This window comes from Chiloscyllium punctatum, chromosome 15 (assembly GCF_047496795.1).
Source record: "Chiloscyllium punctatum isolate Juve2018m chromosome 15, sChiPun1.3, whole genome shotgun sequence".
Classification (NCBI taxonomy): Eukaryota; Metazoa; Chordata; class Chondrichthyes; order Orectolobiformes; family Hemiscylliidae; genus Chiloscyllium; species Chiloscyllium punctatum.
Genome location: NC_092753.1, coordinates 102701472 through 102719302, shown reverse-complemented (window position 1 = coordinate 102719302; position 17831 = coordinate 102701472). Strand labels below are relative to the sequence as shown.

The 17831-nt window shown below is 42.6% G+C and overlaps 1 protein-coding gene across 8 annotated transcripts in view; it reads right to left on the bottom strand.

Annotated features, from left to right (window-relative positions):
- Positions 1-693: 693 nt before the first annotated feature.
- The window catches only part of hsf2bp (heat shock transcription factor 2 binding protein), a 127841-nt gene continuing 110703 nt past the window's right edge, over positions 694-17831 (bottom strand). For all 8 annotated transcript variants that reach the window (XM_072585804.1, XM_072585812.1, XM_072585805.1 and 5 more), the window contains 2 exons: positions 6263-6366; positions 694-1807 (listed from right to left, as the gene is read on the bottom strand). In XM_072585804.1, the coding sequence (XP_072441905.1) occupies positions 1605-1807; positions 6263-6366 (307 nt within the window). In that variant the 3' untranslated portion in view covers positions 694-1604. The remainder of the gene's footprint in view (positions 1808-6262; positions 6367-17831) is intronic.

The window sequence follows — 17831 nt, the reverse complement described above, 5'->3', positions numbered from 1 at the left end:
AGGCTTCAGAGGTTGAATGGCCGCCCCTCCTCTTGCTCCTAATTCTTGTGGTCTTATAGAGTGTAAAAAAAGACTTGCTTTCCCTTCCCCACTTCTGGCCTATCAAATCCTGACTTTGCTGCTTATTTGACCTCCTGGCCCAGCTTTCCAACCCCTTTTTTCCATTGCTCTCATTGGCACACCTCCCAAGCCTGCCAAACCCTGCGACTCCACTATCTTCCAGTGAGGTAAGTGCTGGATCCCAATTCTACTCCTGTCCTTGTTAACTGCAGAGAGTCACTCCTCCCAGCTTTGGTGTTGTTAAATGTTAGAGGCACCAGTGGCCAGGAGCTGCTAAGATTAAAATAAAAAAATTAAAGGGCAGAATTCCATTATTCAAAAGTTGGAATTCTGCCAAATGGCAGAAACAGCTTATCCTTATTTGTGACTGGGTAGTTACAAGCACTTGAATGTGATTGGGTAGTTATTGTACTTTAGTTCCACTGCAAACCTCAACATAAAGTTGATGGAGGCAGAGATTTGGAATCACTCGCTCTTGCTTTAATTTCTGATATTACAAATATCCACCATCTGAAATTTATTAGGTTTGTGGAATTTTGGGTCACCATGTCTTTTAATCATTTGAGTTTCAACCACATCTAAAACCAAAGAATAAATTGGACATTTGTGTAAATTGTAACACTGACTTCAAACTTTTATTAAACAGTTGTATACAGAATCTAATTATTTCAGTTCAACGGATTGAACGTGTGACCATATTCATTTCTTGAGTGAAAGCGAGTTCAGAGACCTAATGTGTGCTGATAAGTCAAGCAATCTCGAAAATGATCAGCATGCATTGCTAATGTGAAATACAGTTAGATTAATTTCAAAGGCACTGCTGGTTGTGCAGCAGTTCATTAACCCACAAAAAAGCTACAGTATGTAAATCTGCAGTCAAGCAAATCATAAAAAATGCATAACATTAAAGCTCCAAAACTGCAATGGTAGTACACAGACACAAACAAAGTGAAAATACTGGTTTCAGCTGCCTCTATATCAGGAGTGGAAATCTATTACCCCACACACAAGAACATGTTGACATTTTGGACCTTCATTTCTGTTGTGTTGTTAACATGGCAGTGATGACATTCCGATATGCAATGGTGGGCAATATTACAATTGATTCGCAATTCCAATTCTACCATAGATATTCTTTAAAATGGAGGGTGGAAAAGACTAAGCAATTCCTCTTAATCATTTAGCAGGTGGGGCTGAGGACAGAAACTGATAGGAACCTAAAAGCAAATCAATTTTCTGACCATCTAATTAGAGAGCAGTGTTCCAGAATGGCGAAATCCTGTTCCATAACTGTAAAGTCACTCATTAGGGCTCTGCAAAAAGACAGGTTCACCTTACCAGTGTGCTAAACCAAACTAATCTCTTTTTGAAACATTAAAAGGCACAAATCCACTACACTAAGCTTGACAGTAACTTGTAGTAGCAGCTTTAAATATTTTGCACCTTATCAAAGGTCTGAAGTCTACAATCATTTACCAAGCAAAGACTTCAAAATGAATAGATTCTGCAGGAAAAACTACTAGCACAAGTAAAACCATTTTTTGTTACATATGAAGCATTTTCATGTCTTCCAGCAGCTCACTTGCTATGTTGCGGAGATCTGGGTTACGGCTGCTGCTAAGTTCTAGAATGCGTTGTTCTGACAGTGATTCATGGATTTGGGTTGCCACTCTGGAGAAAACCTCTGGCTCGAGAATCACAGACTGAATGAGCCGCAGAACATGGAGACAAACTTCTGCATCTGGATCTAACAAATAAAAAGCATTATAGTCAGCAACATTATTGTTATTTTTGTAAATGTTGCTAGAAATTAGAATGAATTGGATTTTACTTTTAGGTGGAGGTCCTACTCTTATGCATAAAATTTAAGTGCCAATCCACCTTCAGTTAGCAGGCACGCCCAGCAGCCATTTAAGCAAAAGGCCACACTGTAGAGATTCTAAGGCCATTAACAGGTATGAAATGAAATTTCTGCCCCTCGGTGACACAAAGTCTTGCCTTGGATTGCTGCTGGTCAGAGGCCAGCAGCTTTCTCCCACACAAGCAGCACCACTTCGGAGTGGTGGCCCTTCACTTATCAGAATGTTGGCCAACATTTGTGCCCATCCATAACTTCCCTTGAGTAGGTGGTGGTGAGCTGCCTTCTCTAACTGCTTCTATAGAGTCATAGAGATGTACAGCATGGAAACAGACCCTCCGGTCCAACCTATGCTGAACAAAGAGACCTTGGAGTGCAGGTTCACAGCTCCTTGAAAGCGGAGTCACAGGTAGATAGGATAGTGAAGAAGGCGTTTGGTATGCTTTCCTTTATTGGTCAGAGTATTGAGTACAGGAGTTGGGAGGTTATGTTGCGGCTGTACAGGACATTGGTCAGGCCATTATTGGAATATTGCGTGCAATTCTGGTCTCCTTCCTATCGGAATGATGTTGTGAAACTTGAAAGGGTTCAGAAAATATTTACAAGGATGTTGCCAGGGTTGGAGGATCTGAGCTACAGGGAAAGGCTGAACAGGTTGGGGCTGTTTTCCCTGCAGCGTCAGAGGCTGAGGGGTGACCTTATAGAGGTTTACAAAATTATGAGGGGCATAGATAGGATAAATAGACAAAGTCTTTTCCCTGGGGTCAGGGAGTCCAGAACTAGAGGGCATAGGTTTAGGGTGAGAGGGGAAAGATATAAAAGAGATCTAAGGGTCAACCTTTTCACGCAGAGGGTGGTACGTGTATGGAATGAGCTGCCAGAGGATGTGGTGGAGGCTGGTATAATTGCAACATTTAAGAGGCATTTGGATGGGTATATGAATAGGAAGGGTTTGGAGGGATATGGGCGGGGTGCTGGCAGGTGGGACTAGATTGGGTTGGGATATCTGGTCGGCATGGATGGGTTGGACCGAAGGGTCTGTTTCCATGTTGTATATCTCTATGACTATGACTCTATCCATGCCGACCAGATATCCCAACCCAATCTAGTCCCACCTGCCAGCACCCGGCCCATATCCCTCCAAACCCTTCCTATTCATATACCCATCCAAATGCCTTTTCAATGTTGCAATTGTACCAGCCTCCATCACTTCCTCTGGCAAGCTCATTCCATACACGTACCACCCTCTGTATGAAAATGTTGCCCCGTAGGTTGTAGTTCAACCCACAACACTGTTAGGAAGGCAATTCCAGGATTTTGACCCAGTGACACTGAGGAACAACAATATATTCCCAAGTCAGGATGGGAGAGCAGCTTAGAGGGAATTTGCACATGGTGATATTCCCTATATCTGCTTTGCCCTTGTCCTTCTAGTAAGTAGTAGTTGAAGATTTGGAGGGCACTTTGTAAGGATCTTTGGTGAATTTCTGCAATGCATCTTGTAGATAGTTCACATTGCGCTACTCAGCATTGGTGGTAGAGGGAATGAATGTTTGTGGATGTGGTGCCAGTCAAGCAAGCTACTTTATCTTGCCAGGACAGATTTACTCTTTACAGGTTCTGCCAATATTGCCGCAAGTTGTGCGAGAAGGTGTACTGTGTTAGAGCCAGGACCAGAGTTAGTTCCGAGGATACAGTCAGAGCCTGCTAAGAAGGTTCATAACGTCAGCAGAAAGTGCTTAGTGGACAATAATAGCCCATTGGCTGCACTACAACAATCCTTGTTCCAAACTGGTAAAATTAGAACGGGTCAGGGTCAGGCTGGAATGACATCCACATTATTTCTCAGGCCTCAGGCATGCAAATACACTGTGTATGGGTAGTAAAATCCTGTTGTAATGGAGAGTGTGGGATAGCATGCCAGGGTAACACCAGACATGTCTAAAAATGAGATGTCTATCTGTGAAATTATATCAAAGGACCACAGGCAATCCTAAACAGTGAAAGTGAAATTCGGGTATAGGGATGTCTGACATGGCCAGGATTTGACTTCAGAAGGAGACCTTTCAGAAGGAGACTATTCAGACTGTTATGTCTGCGTGAGTTCTTTGAAAGCATACCACAATCCTCTGTGACCTATTTCTTGGGGTGAGGTTATTCCACTGGAATAACTCCCTTCTAATCCCAATTCTTGCCCCATATTAAAAGTCTTTGAACCTTTGTTCATTAAATAGTCAAAATTCCCCAGAATTTCAGTTCAGAATCCAATTAGTTTTGTTTCAGCAAAGCACTTCAGGATGTTTTATTGCATCGAAAATCCTAAAAGGTATGGACTTGCAAGCATGCAGCCTGTGACATACTTCCACCAGAAACTATCGACCAACATGCAGTCTGGACTCTAACACTCTACCACTACAAATTACATACAAATATGAAGTCTAGACGATAATGTAGCTCTACACGCTTTGCAATAAATATGCAGCTGAAACCTAACATTTCTATTTGGGAAAACCTTAGAATTCATTATTAAACAGGTAGCAGCAGGACATTTAGAAAATCATAATACATTCACAAAGAATCAACATTGTTTTGTGAAAGTCAAAGCAAACTGATAGATGTTTATTTGGAATCCAAAAGGCTTTTGATAAGCTTCCCCAAACATTACTCTGCAAGAGCTGTGGTGTTAGAGGGAACATATTACCAAAACCAGAGGACTGGCTAACAGGAAACAGAAAGTCAAGATCAATGGGATACATTTTCAGGACAACAAACTGTAATAGTAGAGTGTCACAGGGTTCTGGATGCCAACTAGTTACAATCCATATTAATCACTTTGATGAAAGAATTGACTGCATTGTCAAATTACCCAAGGAACATGCATTAACCAACTAGCCACACTCTGGTTCTGAACCAATGGGCATAAAACACTAACCAGAACTAGCTTAAAGAAAGATAGTGGTGTAGTTATAATGACCTGCGCTAGTAATCTAGTGATGAGGATAATGCCTTGTGTTCATGGGGTCAAGTTCCACTAAGGCAGCTGGTAGAATTTAAATCCAATTCACAAAAATTGGAATTGAAAGCTAGTCTCAATAAGGCTAACCATGAAACTACAATTAGTTGTTGTTAAAAAAAATCTGGTTACTAATATCCTTGTGAGAAGGAAATCTAGTGTCCTTATCTGGTCTGTCCTGCATGTGACTTCAGACCCACAGCAATGCAATTGACTCTTAACTGCCCTCTCGGATTAGCTAATAAGTTGCTGAGTTCAAAACAAAATTGGGAAGGATAACAAATGCTGGCCCTGCTACTGACACCTGTATAAAAATACTTGTTGATAGATAGACTGATATAAAACCAAACTGTGAGCAAGATTTCATGGACACTTTGGGCTGAACTCGTGAGTTTTGGCTAGATTAAATAAAATATTAAGTATCTGTTACAGACTTCACTATGTTAAAAGAACTCTAATTGATAAAAGCACATTCAAAACACTTAAATACCTTTGTGTACTTAATGCATTTATTTTTAAAAAATTGAGTCAAGTAATTTAGATTTAAGATAAAGGGCAGAAGGTTTAGAGAAGATGTGAGGAAAAACTTGCTGGGCATTTGGAACTCACTGCCTGGAAGAGTGGCAGAGGCAGAAACCCTCATAACATTGAAGAAGTGTTTAGATGTGTATATGGGATGCCTAGTTGCACAAGGCTATGGGTTAAGTGCTTTTAGAATAGTAAGGTGGTTTTAGACCAGTGCAGACTTGATGAGCTGAATGACCTTTTTCTTTGCTGTTGAACTCCATGTCTTTAAATCTTATAAAGGCAAATGTTTATATTCATAGCCCCACATCAAAAATAGGTAATCACATAAAGTAACTCTTTGACAGTCAAACTATAGACTCACAAGCTTTCTGAGAAAGTATGTTGTGGAAATAGTCAAGCAACACTAATATTATAAGGAATGTCCTCAGGCTTATGCACTAACATTGATTAAGACTGTGTGCACTGATTTTTTCTGTTGCAAAGGCTTGTTTCTCATCTAGTAATATTTGAGTCAATGTCTTTGCATTGTTCTCAATTGCTTAATCAGCTTCCTGTTCAAACATTTTATTGCTGAATCAAGAAATCTCTAGGGGCTGATGGCCTACTAACAGCCACTGATCAACTGCTTCTGTAGATCTTTGTAAAAAGCAAGACAAAATTAAATTCCACACTGATGATTACTTGCCTAAATTCTGAACTTCTATTATAACTGTAATTTGGGACAGATTGAAGGAATCAAAATAAAGCACAAGCTACAACATGCCATAATTGACACTATTGCTGTCAACTTATAAAAGACCTACCTTCCAGAAGCCAGGATAACAAAGGGATGAAACCTGGGCTCTCACTTATATACTGCAGACCTTTCAGGTTAATGCTTACATTATATAAGCACATTAGTATTAGTCTGGAAAAAGAAGAAATGTTGTCCAACATTAAAACTTTACCTGCAAATTTTTTTTTGTACAAATCCATTTGATGATATTACAGCACAACAGGAGACTAATTGATTCATTGAACCAATGTCAAGGGGTCTGGTCAGCAATATGATTTTGTTTCTGGAAAGGGGCAACACGCTGAAGTCAGATGATATTGGCTGTGACTCCTGAGAGTAGATAAGAATGTACCGTGTTCCGATATATGGAAGAGTAATGGTAGGAACCCATGGTTTTAGAATCGTGGGTCCCCAAAGTTATGAAAGCTGCTTGAAAAGAGAAATTCAAGAAATATTTGTACATTGGAGTCAACCCTCTGGATACAGCCAAGGAGTGGCCCTCTGGACACGTCTTGGGAACAGTGGGTTGTGAAGCACAGATTATAATTTTAGTGTAGGTTAGGGATAAGTACACAAGACGGACTATACTGAGTACTTGGCCAGAAGCTGTAATGCCCCTACTCCCCAACTACAACCATGGAAACATGGGGTGGGAGGATGATTACAATTTCAAAAATCTGAAGCCTAGTATGCTCACTTTCTTCTTGTTTCCCTGGTGGGGAGGTTAGGCAATATGTGAATGATACTATGTGCCTCAAATTTTAATAGACATTTAGATTTAGACATTCACTGACGTACACAGAACATAGAAAAATACAACAAATAGGCCCTTCAGCCCACAATGCTGTGCCGAGGATTGTTCCTAAACTAAAATAAAATAACCTAACCTACACATCACTAAATTCAGTGCTATCCATTGTGCATGTCCAGCAGTCGCTTAAATGTCCCCAATGACTCTGCTTCCACCACCACAGCTGGCAACACATTCCATACATTCACAACGCTCTGTGTAAAGAACCTACCTCTGACGTCTCCTCTATACCTTCCTTCTAATATCTTAAAACTATGACCCCTCGTGCCAGTCAATCCTACCCTGGGGAAAATTCTCTGGCTATTGAGTCTATCCATGTCTCTCATTACCTTGTACACCTCAATCAGGTCACCTCTCTTCCTCCTTCTCTCCAGTGCTTATTCTGAGCTTATTCAACCTCTTTCATAAGACAAGCCCACCAGTCCAGGCAGCATCCTGGTAAACCTTCTTTGCACCCTCTCCAAAGTCTCTGTATCTTCCCTATAATAGGGTGACCAGAACTGGACACAATATTCCAAGTGTGGTTTCACCAGGGTCTTGTAGAGCTGTAGCAAAATCTCGTGACTCTTAAACTCGATCCCCCTGTTAATGAAAGCCAAAACACCATGTCCTTTCTTAACAACCCTATCCACTTGGGTGGCAACTTTGAGGGATCCATGTACTTGAACACCAAGATCCTTCTGTTTCTCCATACTGCCAAGAATCCTGTCTTTAATCCTACATTCAGCATTCAAGTTCAACCTTCCAAAATGCATCACTTCACATTTATCCAGGTTGAACTCCATCTGCCATTTCTCAGCCCAGCTCTGCATCCTGTCTATGTCACACTGCAGCCTGCAATAGCCCTTGATACTATCAACGGCACCTCCAACCTTTGTGTCATCGGCAAATTTACTAACCCACCCCTCAACCTCCTCATCCAAGTCATTTATAAAACCTACAAAGAGCAGAGGCCCAAGAACAGAGCCCTGCAGGACCCCACTCAACACTGTCCTCCAGGCAGAATACTTTCCATCTACAACCACTCTCTGCCTTCTGTCAGTCATACAATTCTGAATCCAGATAGCCAAATCTCCCTGTATCCCATGCCTCCTGACTTTATGAATGAGCCGACCGTGGGGAACCTTATTAAATGCCTTGCTGAAGTCCAGATACACCACATCCACTGCTTGACGTTCAGCGACCTGTCTCATCACCTCCTCAAAGAACTCAATAAGATTTGTGAGGCATGACCTGCCCCTCACAAAGCCATACTGACTGCCTTTAATCATGTTATGCTTTTCCAAATAGTCAAAAATCTTATCCCTCAGAATTCTTTCCAAAACTTGCTGACCACAGACGTAAGACTGTCTGCAACTGCCAGGGATTGCCAGATGTGTAACTATGATCGGGCAATTCTGTAAGGGAATTTCAATGTCACCAACATTCATTGGGACAGTCATAGTATAATGGGTGCAGGTGCCTTGAAATGTATTCAGGAGAGCTTTTAATATCAACATGTAGAAGGTGCAACATAGATTGGTGTTGTGTTGGACCTAATTCTCTGGAATAAAGCTGAGCAGGAATTCAAGGTGCCAGTCAGACAGCATTTTAGTGATAGCGACCATAACACCGTGTGTTTTAAGTTTGCTATGGAAAAAGGAAAATGATGGTGTGTAAAAAAGGGTTTTTGATTGGGGGAAGGCAGATTTTAATATAATAAGGCAGAATCTGGCCAAGCTAAACCAGGAACAGCTAGTTCCAAGTAAAACAGTGGGAGAGTTCAAAATGGAATTGGTGACAGTACAGGTTCAACATGTTCTGTTTAGGGTGACATGTTTAGGAGCAACAAGTCCAGAGAACCCTGGATGTCTGGGAATATTCAGGACTGGATCAGAAGGATACTAAATTGCTTTTAGAACATAGAAAAATACAGCACAGAACAGTCCCTTTGGTCTACGATGTCGTGCCAAGGACTGTTCCGAACCTAAAATAAAATAACCTAATCAAAACACCCCTCAATTCACTGCTGTCCATGTGCATGTCCCACAGTTGCTTAAATGTCCCCAATGACTCTGCTTCCACCACCACTGCTGGCAACACATTCCATGCATTCACAACTCCCTGCGTAAAGAACCTACCTCTGATGTCTCCTTTATACCTTTCTCCTAATATCTTAAAACTATGACCCCTTGTATCAGTCCTGGGGAAAGTCTCTGGCTATTGAGTCTATCCATGCCTCTCATTACCTTGTACACCTTGATCAAGTCACCTCTCTTCCTCCTTCTCTCCAGAGAGAAAAGTCCAAGCTTAGTCAACCTCTCTTCATAAGACAAGCCCTCCAGTCCAGGCAGTATCCTGGTAAACCTTCTTTGCAACCTCTCCAAAGCCTCTGTATCTTTCTTATAGAAGGGTGACCAGAACTGAACGCAATATTCCAAGTGTGCTTTCACCAGAGTCTTGTAGTGCTGCAGCAAAACTTTGTGGCTCTTAAACTTTTCTGATTCAGTATGTGGATGTACCTACTAGAGAAGGTGCAAAACTTGACCTACTCTTGGGTAATAAGGCAGGGCGGGTGACTGAGCTGTCAGTGGGGGAGCTCCTTGGGGCCAGTGACTATAATTCTATTCATTTTAAAATAGTGATGGAAAAGGATAGACCAGATCTAAAAGTTGAAGTTCTAAATTGGAGAAAGGCCAATTTTTGACGGTATTAGGCAAGAACTTTCGAATGCTGATTGGTGGCAGATGTTCACAGGTAAAGGGATGGCTGGAAAATGGGAAGCCTTCAGAAATGAGATAACATGAATCCAGAGAAAGTATATTCCTGTCAGGGTGAAAGGGAAGGCTGGTAGGTATAGGGAATGCTGGATGACTAAAGAAATTGAGGGTTTGGTTAAGAAAAAGAAGGAAGCACATGTCAGGTATAGACAGGATAGATCGAGTGAATCCTGAGAAGAGTATAAAGGAAATAGGACTATACTTAAGAGGGAAATCAGGAGGGCAAAAAGGGGACATGGGATAGCTTTGGCAAATAGAATTAAGGAGAATCCAAAGGGTTTTTACAAATACATTAAGGACAAAAGGGTAACTAGGGAGAGAATACGGCCCCTCAAAGATCAGCAAGGCGGCCTTTGTGTGGAGCCACAGAAAATGGGGGAGATACTAAATGAATATTTTGCATCAGTATTTACTGTGGAAAAGGATATGGAAGATATAGACTGTAGGGAAATAGATGGTGACATCTTGCAAAATGTCCAGATTACAGAGGAGGAAGTGCTGGATGTCTTGAAACGGTTAGAGGTGGATAAATCCCCAGGACCTGATGAGGTGTACCTGAGATCTCTGTGGGAAGCTAGAGAAGTGATTGCTGGGCGTCTTACTGAGATATTTGTATCATCGATAGTCACAGGTGAGGTGCCGGAGGATTGGAGGTTGACAAACGTGGTGTAACTGTTTACGAAGGGTGGTAAAAACAAGCCAGGGAACTATAGACCGGTGGGCCTGACCAGTGGTGGGCAAGTTGTTGGAGGGAATCCTGAGGGACAGGATGTACATATATTTGGAAAGGCAAGGACTTATTAGGGATAGTCAACATGGCTTTGTGTGTGGGAAATCATGTCTCACAAACTTGATTGAGTTTTTTGAAGAGGTAACAAAGAGGATTGATGAGGACAGAGCAGTAGATGTGATCTATATGGATTTCAGTAAGGCGTTCAACAAGGTTCTCCATGGGAGACTGATTAGCAAGGTTAGATCTCACAGAATACAGGGAGAACTAGCCATGTGCATACAGAACTGGCTCAAAGATAGAAGACAGAGGGTGGTGGTGGAGGATTGTTTTTCAGACAGGAGGCCTGTGACCAGTGGAGTGCCCCAAGGATCGGTGCTGGGTCCTCTATTTTTTGTCATTTACATAAATGAGTTGGATGCGAGCATAAGAGGTACAGTTAGTAAGTTTGCAGATGACACCAAAATTGGAGATGTAGTGGACAGCGAAGAGGGTTACCTCAGATTACAACAGGATCTGGACCAGATGGGCCAATGGGCTGAGAAGTGGCAGATGTAGTTTAATTCAGATAAATGCGAGGTGCAGCATTTTGGGAAAGCAAATCTTAGCAGGACTTATACACTTAATGGTAAGGTCCTCGGGAGTGTTGCTGAACAAAGTGACCTTGGAGTGCAGGTTCATATCTCCTTGAAAGTGGAGTTGCAGGTATTTAGGATAGTGAAGAAGGCGTTTGGTATGCTTTCCTTTATTGGTCAGACTATTGAGTAGAGGAGTTGAGAGGTCATGTTGTGGCTGTACAGGACATTGGTTAGGCCATTATTGGAATATTGCGTGCAATTCTGGTCTCCTTCCTATCGGAAAGATGTTGTGAAACTTGAAAGGGTTCAGAAAAGATTTACAAGGATATTGCCAGGGTTGGAGGATTTGAGCTCAGGGAGAGGCTGAACAGGTTGGGGCTGTTTTCCCTGGAGCGTCGGAGGCTGAGGGGTGATCTTATCGAGGTTTATAAAATTATGAGCGGCATGGATAGGATAAATAGACAAAGTCTTTTCCCTGGGGTCAGGGAGTCCAGAACCAGAGGGCATAGGTTTAGGGTGAGAGGGGAAAGATATAAAAGAGACCTAAGGGTCAACCTTTTCACGCAGAGGGTGGTATGTGTATGGAATGAGCTGCCAGAGGATGTGGTGGAGGCTGGTATAATTGCAACATTTAAGAGGCATCTGGATGGGTATATGAATAGGAAGGGTTTGGGGGGATATGGGCAGGGTGCTGGCAGGTGGGACTAGATTAGGTTGGGATATCTGGTCGGCATGGAGAGGTTGGACCAAAGGGTCTGATTCCATGCTGTACATCTCTATGACTCTGTAAGTGGATCCCCCAGTTAATGAAAGCCAAAACACCATATGCTTTCTTAACACCCTATTTACTTGGGTGGCAACTTTGAGGGATCTATGTACTTGAACACTAAGATCCCTCTATTCCTCCACACTGCCAAGAATCCTGTCTTTAATCCTATATTCAGCATTCGAGTTCCACCTTCCAAAATGCATCACTTCGCATTTATCCAGGTTGAACTCCATCTGCCATTTCTCAGCCCAGATCTGCATTCTGTCTATGTCTTACTGCAGCCTGCAGTAGCCCTCGATACTATCAACGGCACCTCCAACCTTTGTGTCATCGGCAAATTTACTAACCCACCCCTTAACCTCCAAGTCATTTATAAAAACTACAAAAAGCAGTGGTCCAAGAACAGAGCCCTGTGGGACACCACTCAACACTGGCCTCCAGGTAGAATACTTTCCATCTACAACCACTCTCTGAGGTACCTTTTTAAAGGCACAAAGGACCAAGTCAATATAGGACCTTGTTGGAGTATAGCCAGTGACGAGGGAAACTTAAGAAAGCTTTTAGGACAGCAAAGAAGTGATTTTCTATAAGTATATCAAGGGGAAGAGCGTAGCCAGGGAAAGAAAAGGGCTCATTAGGCAATCTGTGAGTAGCAAGACATTGGTAGGCTGTTACATGAATTTTTCACATCTGTCTTCATTGTGAAAAGGAAGATATAAGTACAGGAGGAGGGACTGTGAGCTTATAGAGTCATATTGAGTCTTATAGCATGGATACAGGCCCTTTGGTCCAAACTGGTCTGTGCCGACTAACCCCATTTCTTTGCACTTAGCCTATATCCTTCTAAACCTTGCCTATCCATGTATTTGTCCAAATGCCTTTTAAATATTGTTAACGTATCCACTGCAACCTCTTCCGCTGGCAGCTCATTCCACTCTCTGTGTAAAAAAGTTGCCCCACAGGTTCCCATTTACTCTTTCCCCTCTAACCTTAAACTGATGCCCTCTAGTCCTTGATTCCCCAACCCTAGGAAAAAGACTGAGTGCATTCACCCTATTCTTGCCTCTCATGATGTCAAACACTTCTATAAGACCCCCCCCTCAGTCTCCTAAGCTCTAAAGAAAAAAGTCCTAGCTTGTCCAACCTCTCCCTATAACTCAGTCCCTTGAGTCCGGGCTACATCCTTGTAAATTTCTTCTGTACGCTTTCCAGTTTAATAACATCCTTCCTATAGCAAGTTGACCAAAACAGAACACAATACTCCAAGTGGGGCCTCACCAATGTCCTGTAGAACTGCAGCATATTCTCAATGTCCTGTCTAATGAAGGCCAATGTGCCAAAATCCTTCTTCACTGCCCTGTTACGTATGACACCACTTTCAGAGAACCATGCACCTGAACTTCATGGCCCTTTTGTTCCACTGCACTCCTTAAGGACCTACCATTCACCATGAAACCCTATCTTGACTTGACTTTCCAAAATGCAACACCTCACACTTAACTATATAAAACTCCATTTGCTATCCTCTATGACTCTACAACCTCACAGGCCCTCTACCTGTACTTCTACCTTGCTTTCCAAAATGGAACAGTACTCATTTAACAGCCTACCAATGTCCTCCTACTCCACAGATTGCCTAATGAGCCCTTTTCTTTCCCTGGTTGCCCTCTTCCCCTTGATATACTTATAGAAAGTTCCCTCTTTACTGCCCTAAACTCTTCTTTCCCCAGGTTCTTGAGCAGTTTGACAATGGGTTTGAGAAAGTGTTTACGGTGTTGGTGGACTTAAAAGTAGACTAATCTCCAGGTGCAGATGAATTTTATCCCAGGCTGTTGTAGGAGACAAGGGAGAAAATGACAGTATCTGACCCAAGCCTTTAATTCCTCTTTGGCCACAGTGGAGGTGTACAGGATTGCTAATGTGGTTACACTTTTCAAGAAGGGTGGCAGAGATAAATGAGGGAATTACAGAACAGTGAGTCTCACATTCAGTGGTAGGGAAACTATTGGAGAATATTCTGAAGGAAAGACTTAATTTCCACTTGGTGCGGCATGGTTTGATCAGGGATAGTCAGCACAGTTTTTTGTTTATATAGATTTCTGTCATCTGCAAGGTGTTAGAAAGGATTCTGAGGGATAGGATTTATGACCATCTGGAAGAGTATGGCTTGATTAAATGCAGTCAGCACGGCTTTGTGAGGGGCAGGTCATGCCTCACAAATGTTATTGAGTTCTTTGAGGAAGTCACTATACAAGTCGATGAGGGTCGAGCCGTGGATGTAATGTATGTGGACTTCAGTAAGGCATTTGATAAGGTTCCCCATGGTAGGCTCGTTCAGAAGGTCAGGAGGAATGGGATACAGGGAAATTTAGCTGTCTGGATACAGAATTGGCTGGCCAACAGAAGACAGCGAGTGGTAGTGAAAGGAAAATATTCTGCCTGGAAGTCAGTGGTGAGTGGTGTTCCACAGGGCTCTGTTCTTGGGCCTCTACACTTTGTAATTTTTATTAATGACTTGGATGAGGAGATTGAAGGATGGGTTAGCAAGTTTTCAGACAACACAAAGGTTGGAGGTGTCGTTGACTGTATAGAGGACTGTTGTAGGCTGCAGCGTGACATTGACAGGATGCAGAGATGGGCTGAGAGGTGGCAGATGGAGTTCAACCTGGATAAATGCAAGGTGATGCATTTTGGAAGGTAGAACTTGAAAGTTGAGTACAAGATTAAAGACAGGATTTTTGGCAGTGTGGAGGAACAGCAGGATCTTGGTGTGCAGGTATATAGATCCCTTAAAATTGCCAGAGGGTGGACAGGGTTATTAAGAAAGCATATGGTGTTTTGGCTTTCATTAACAGAGGGATTGAGTTTAAGAGTCGTGAGATCTTCTTGCAGCTCTATAAAACTTTGGTTAGACCGCACTTGGAATACTGTGTCCAGTTCTGGTCGTCCTATTATAGGAAAGATGTGGATGCTTTGGAGAGGGTTCAAAGGAGGTTTACCTGGATGCTGCCTGGAATGGAGGGCTTATCTTACGTAGAGAGGTTGACTGAGCTCGGACTTTTTTCAAGAAGGGTGGCAGAGAAAAAAGAAGGAAGAAAGGGGACCTAATTGAGGTGTACAAGATAATGAGAGGCATAGATAAAGTTGATAACCAGAAACTTTTTCCCAGGGCAGAAATTGTTAACACGAGGGGTCATAGTTTTAAGCTGTTTGGTGGAAAGTATAGAAGGGATGTCAGAGGCGGGTTCTTTACGCAGAGAGTTGTGAGAGCATGGAATGCGTTGCCAGCAGCAGTTGTAGAAGCGCGGTCATTGGGGATATTTAAGAGACTGCTGGACATGCATATGGTCACAGAAATTTGAGAGTTCGGACATTAGGTTTACCTCACATGAGGATCAATGGTCGGCTTCAACCCATCGTGGGTTGAAGGGCCTGTTCTGTGCTGTACTGTTCTATGTTCTAGCAAGGTCTAATAAAGAAGGTAAAAGCATGTGGGATCCAGGGTATCCTGGTGAGTTGGACTGAAAATTAGCTATGTGACAGGTGACAGAGATTGTGGTAGAAGGCTGCTTCTACCGGTGTCCAATGGCACACCACAGTGATATACATAAATGGTGTAGATGAGAATGTAAGGGGACTTATGGGTATGTTTGAAGATTACACAAAGATCAGCCGTGTGATTGACAGCAAGGTCTTAGGTTACAGGAAGATATAGATGAGTTGTTCAGATGCACAGATCTATGGTAGATGGAACTTAACTCTGATAAATTTGAAGTGATACACTTTGGAAGTACTCAATGAACTGTTGAACATGAAGAAGCTTGGAAGATTACAGGGACATTGAGGTGCTTGTCCACAAATTTCTGAAGATATCAGGGTGAGTTAATAGGGTAGTTAAGAAAGGATATGGTACATTTGTCTTTATCAGCTGGTGCATAGCTTATTAGAACCGAGAGATTATGTTGGAGCTGTACGTTTGGAGCCTTAAGTTAGGCCACAGCAGAAGTATTGCTTGCAATTCTGGTCACCGCATCAACAGTTTATATGGGAGATGATGGCCTAGTGGTATTATTGCTGTTCTATTAATCCAAAAAACCAAGTAATGTTCTGGGGACCCAGGCTCGAATCCCGTCACGGCAGATGTTGAATTTTAAATTCAATAAGAAAGAAATCTGAAATTTGGAGTCAATGATGATGATGAACCTACTGTCGATTATCTTAAAACTCATCTGGTTCACTAAAGGGAAGGGAGCTGCCATCCTTACCTGGTCTGGCCTACATGTGACTTCAATGTGGTTGATGCTAAACTGCCCTTTGGCAATTAGGAATAGGCAATCAATGCTGGTTTAGTGAGCAATGCCCTCATCCCATGAATGAATTTTAAATATGATTGCACTAGATTGCCCAGGAGAGAGTACTTCAGCTATGAAGAGAGGCTGGATCAGTTTGGGTTTTTTGCTTTGAAGGAGAGAAAATTGAAGAGGGACCCTGACAGAAGTGTATGAAATTATGAGGGGCATGGATGATAGGAATAAAAAACACCTGTGCCTTTCGTTGAAGGGTCAATAACAAGGGGACGTTATTTTAAAGTGAAGCTACTGGGTATTTGAAGAAAATACTTTTCACCCAGAGGGTGCACTGCCTTGGAGGGTTGCTGAAGTGGGGAACCTCACAACCTATAAAAATTACTTGGGTAAACATTTGAAGTGTAATAACATTCCAAGGCAATTGACCTAGTACAGCAAAGTGGGACATCTATGGTGGTACAGACTTGATGGGCCAAAGGGCCTCTTTTGTACTGTCTGAACACAGAACACCACAAAACAAGCAGAGGGCCCTGCGGCCCACCAAGTCTGTACAGACCCTGATGGTATTCTAAACTAATCTCATTTGCCTGCATGTAGTCTGTATCTCTATTTCCTGCATGAACATGTGTCTGTCTAAATGCCTCTCAAATGTTGCTACCTGATCTGCTTCTATTACCTCTCCGAGCAGCATGTTCCAATTATCTACTACACTCTGTGTAAAAGCTTTCCCTGCACATTTTGTTTAAACTTTCCCCCTCCCATCTTAAACCTAATACCCCTGATATTTGATATCCTCAACTGGGCAAAAGACGCTGGAGAACTACCTTTCTATCAGTTCACCCCCTCAGCCTCTGACACTCTCGTGAAAACAATCCAAGATGGTCCAACCTCTCCTTCTAGAAGTTACACTCTATTCCAGACAACATCTTGGTTAGCCTGTCCTGTAAACTCTAATTCACAAACGTTGGTTTTCACCCGCAGCTGTGACAAACTAAGAGATTCTCCTGTAGTTGTTATAGTCGCTTCTGTCCCCTTTGTTCTTCTACAGGGTGACAATGTTGCAGTCTCTCATGTCTTGCAGCACTGTTCCCTCTTTCCACCACAGGTGCAGTAGTTCATGCAGGTGGTTTAGCAGGTTGCCTTTTGCACACTTGATGGCCTCTGAAGGAATGCCATCCAATCCTGGTGCCTTCCCAGCAGACAGGCTGTCGATTACTTTACTCAGCTCTTTGGCAGTCGGTGATACATGCAGTTCCTCCATGACAAGCAGGCATTCTATGGCATCTCGCATGCTGTCCAAGATGCTGGTTTCTCTGGAATAGAGTTTGGAGTAATGCTCCACCCATCTCTCCACCTGCTTTCCTTTGTCTTTGATGGTCTCACCTGTTATAGTTTTCAGTGGTGCTGCCTTGCTCTGGGTTGGACTGATGATTTTCTTGATTAGGGACTCATCAGGGACATGTTTTTGGCAGATGACATGGTACTGACAACACACTCAGAAGAGCAACTGCAACGCCTCATGGACAGCTTTTCAAGAGCCTGTCAGGACTTCAACTTGACCATCAGCTTGATGAACACTAATGTGTTGGGTCAAGGTGTTGATCACCCCATAGCCATTACCGTCAACAACTATGAGCTGGAGG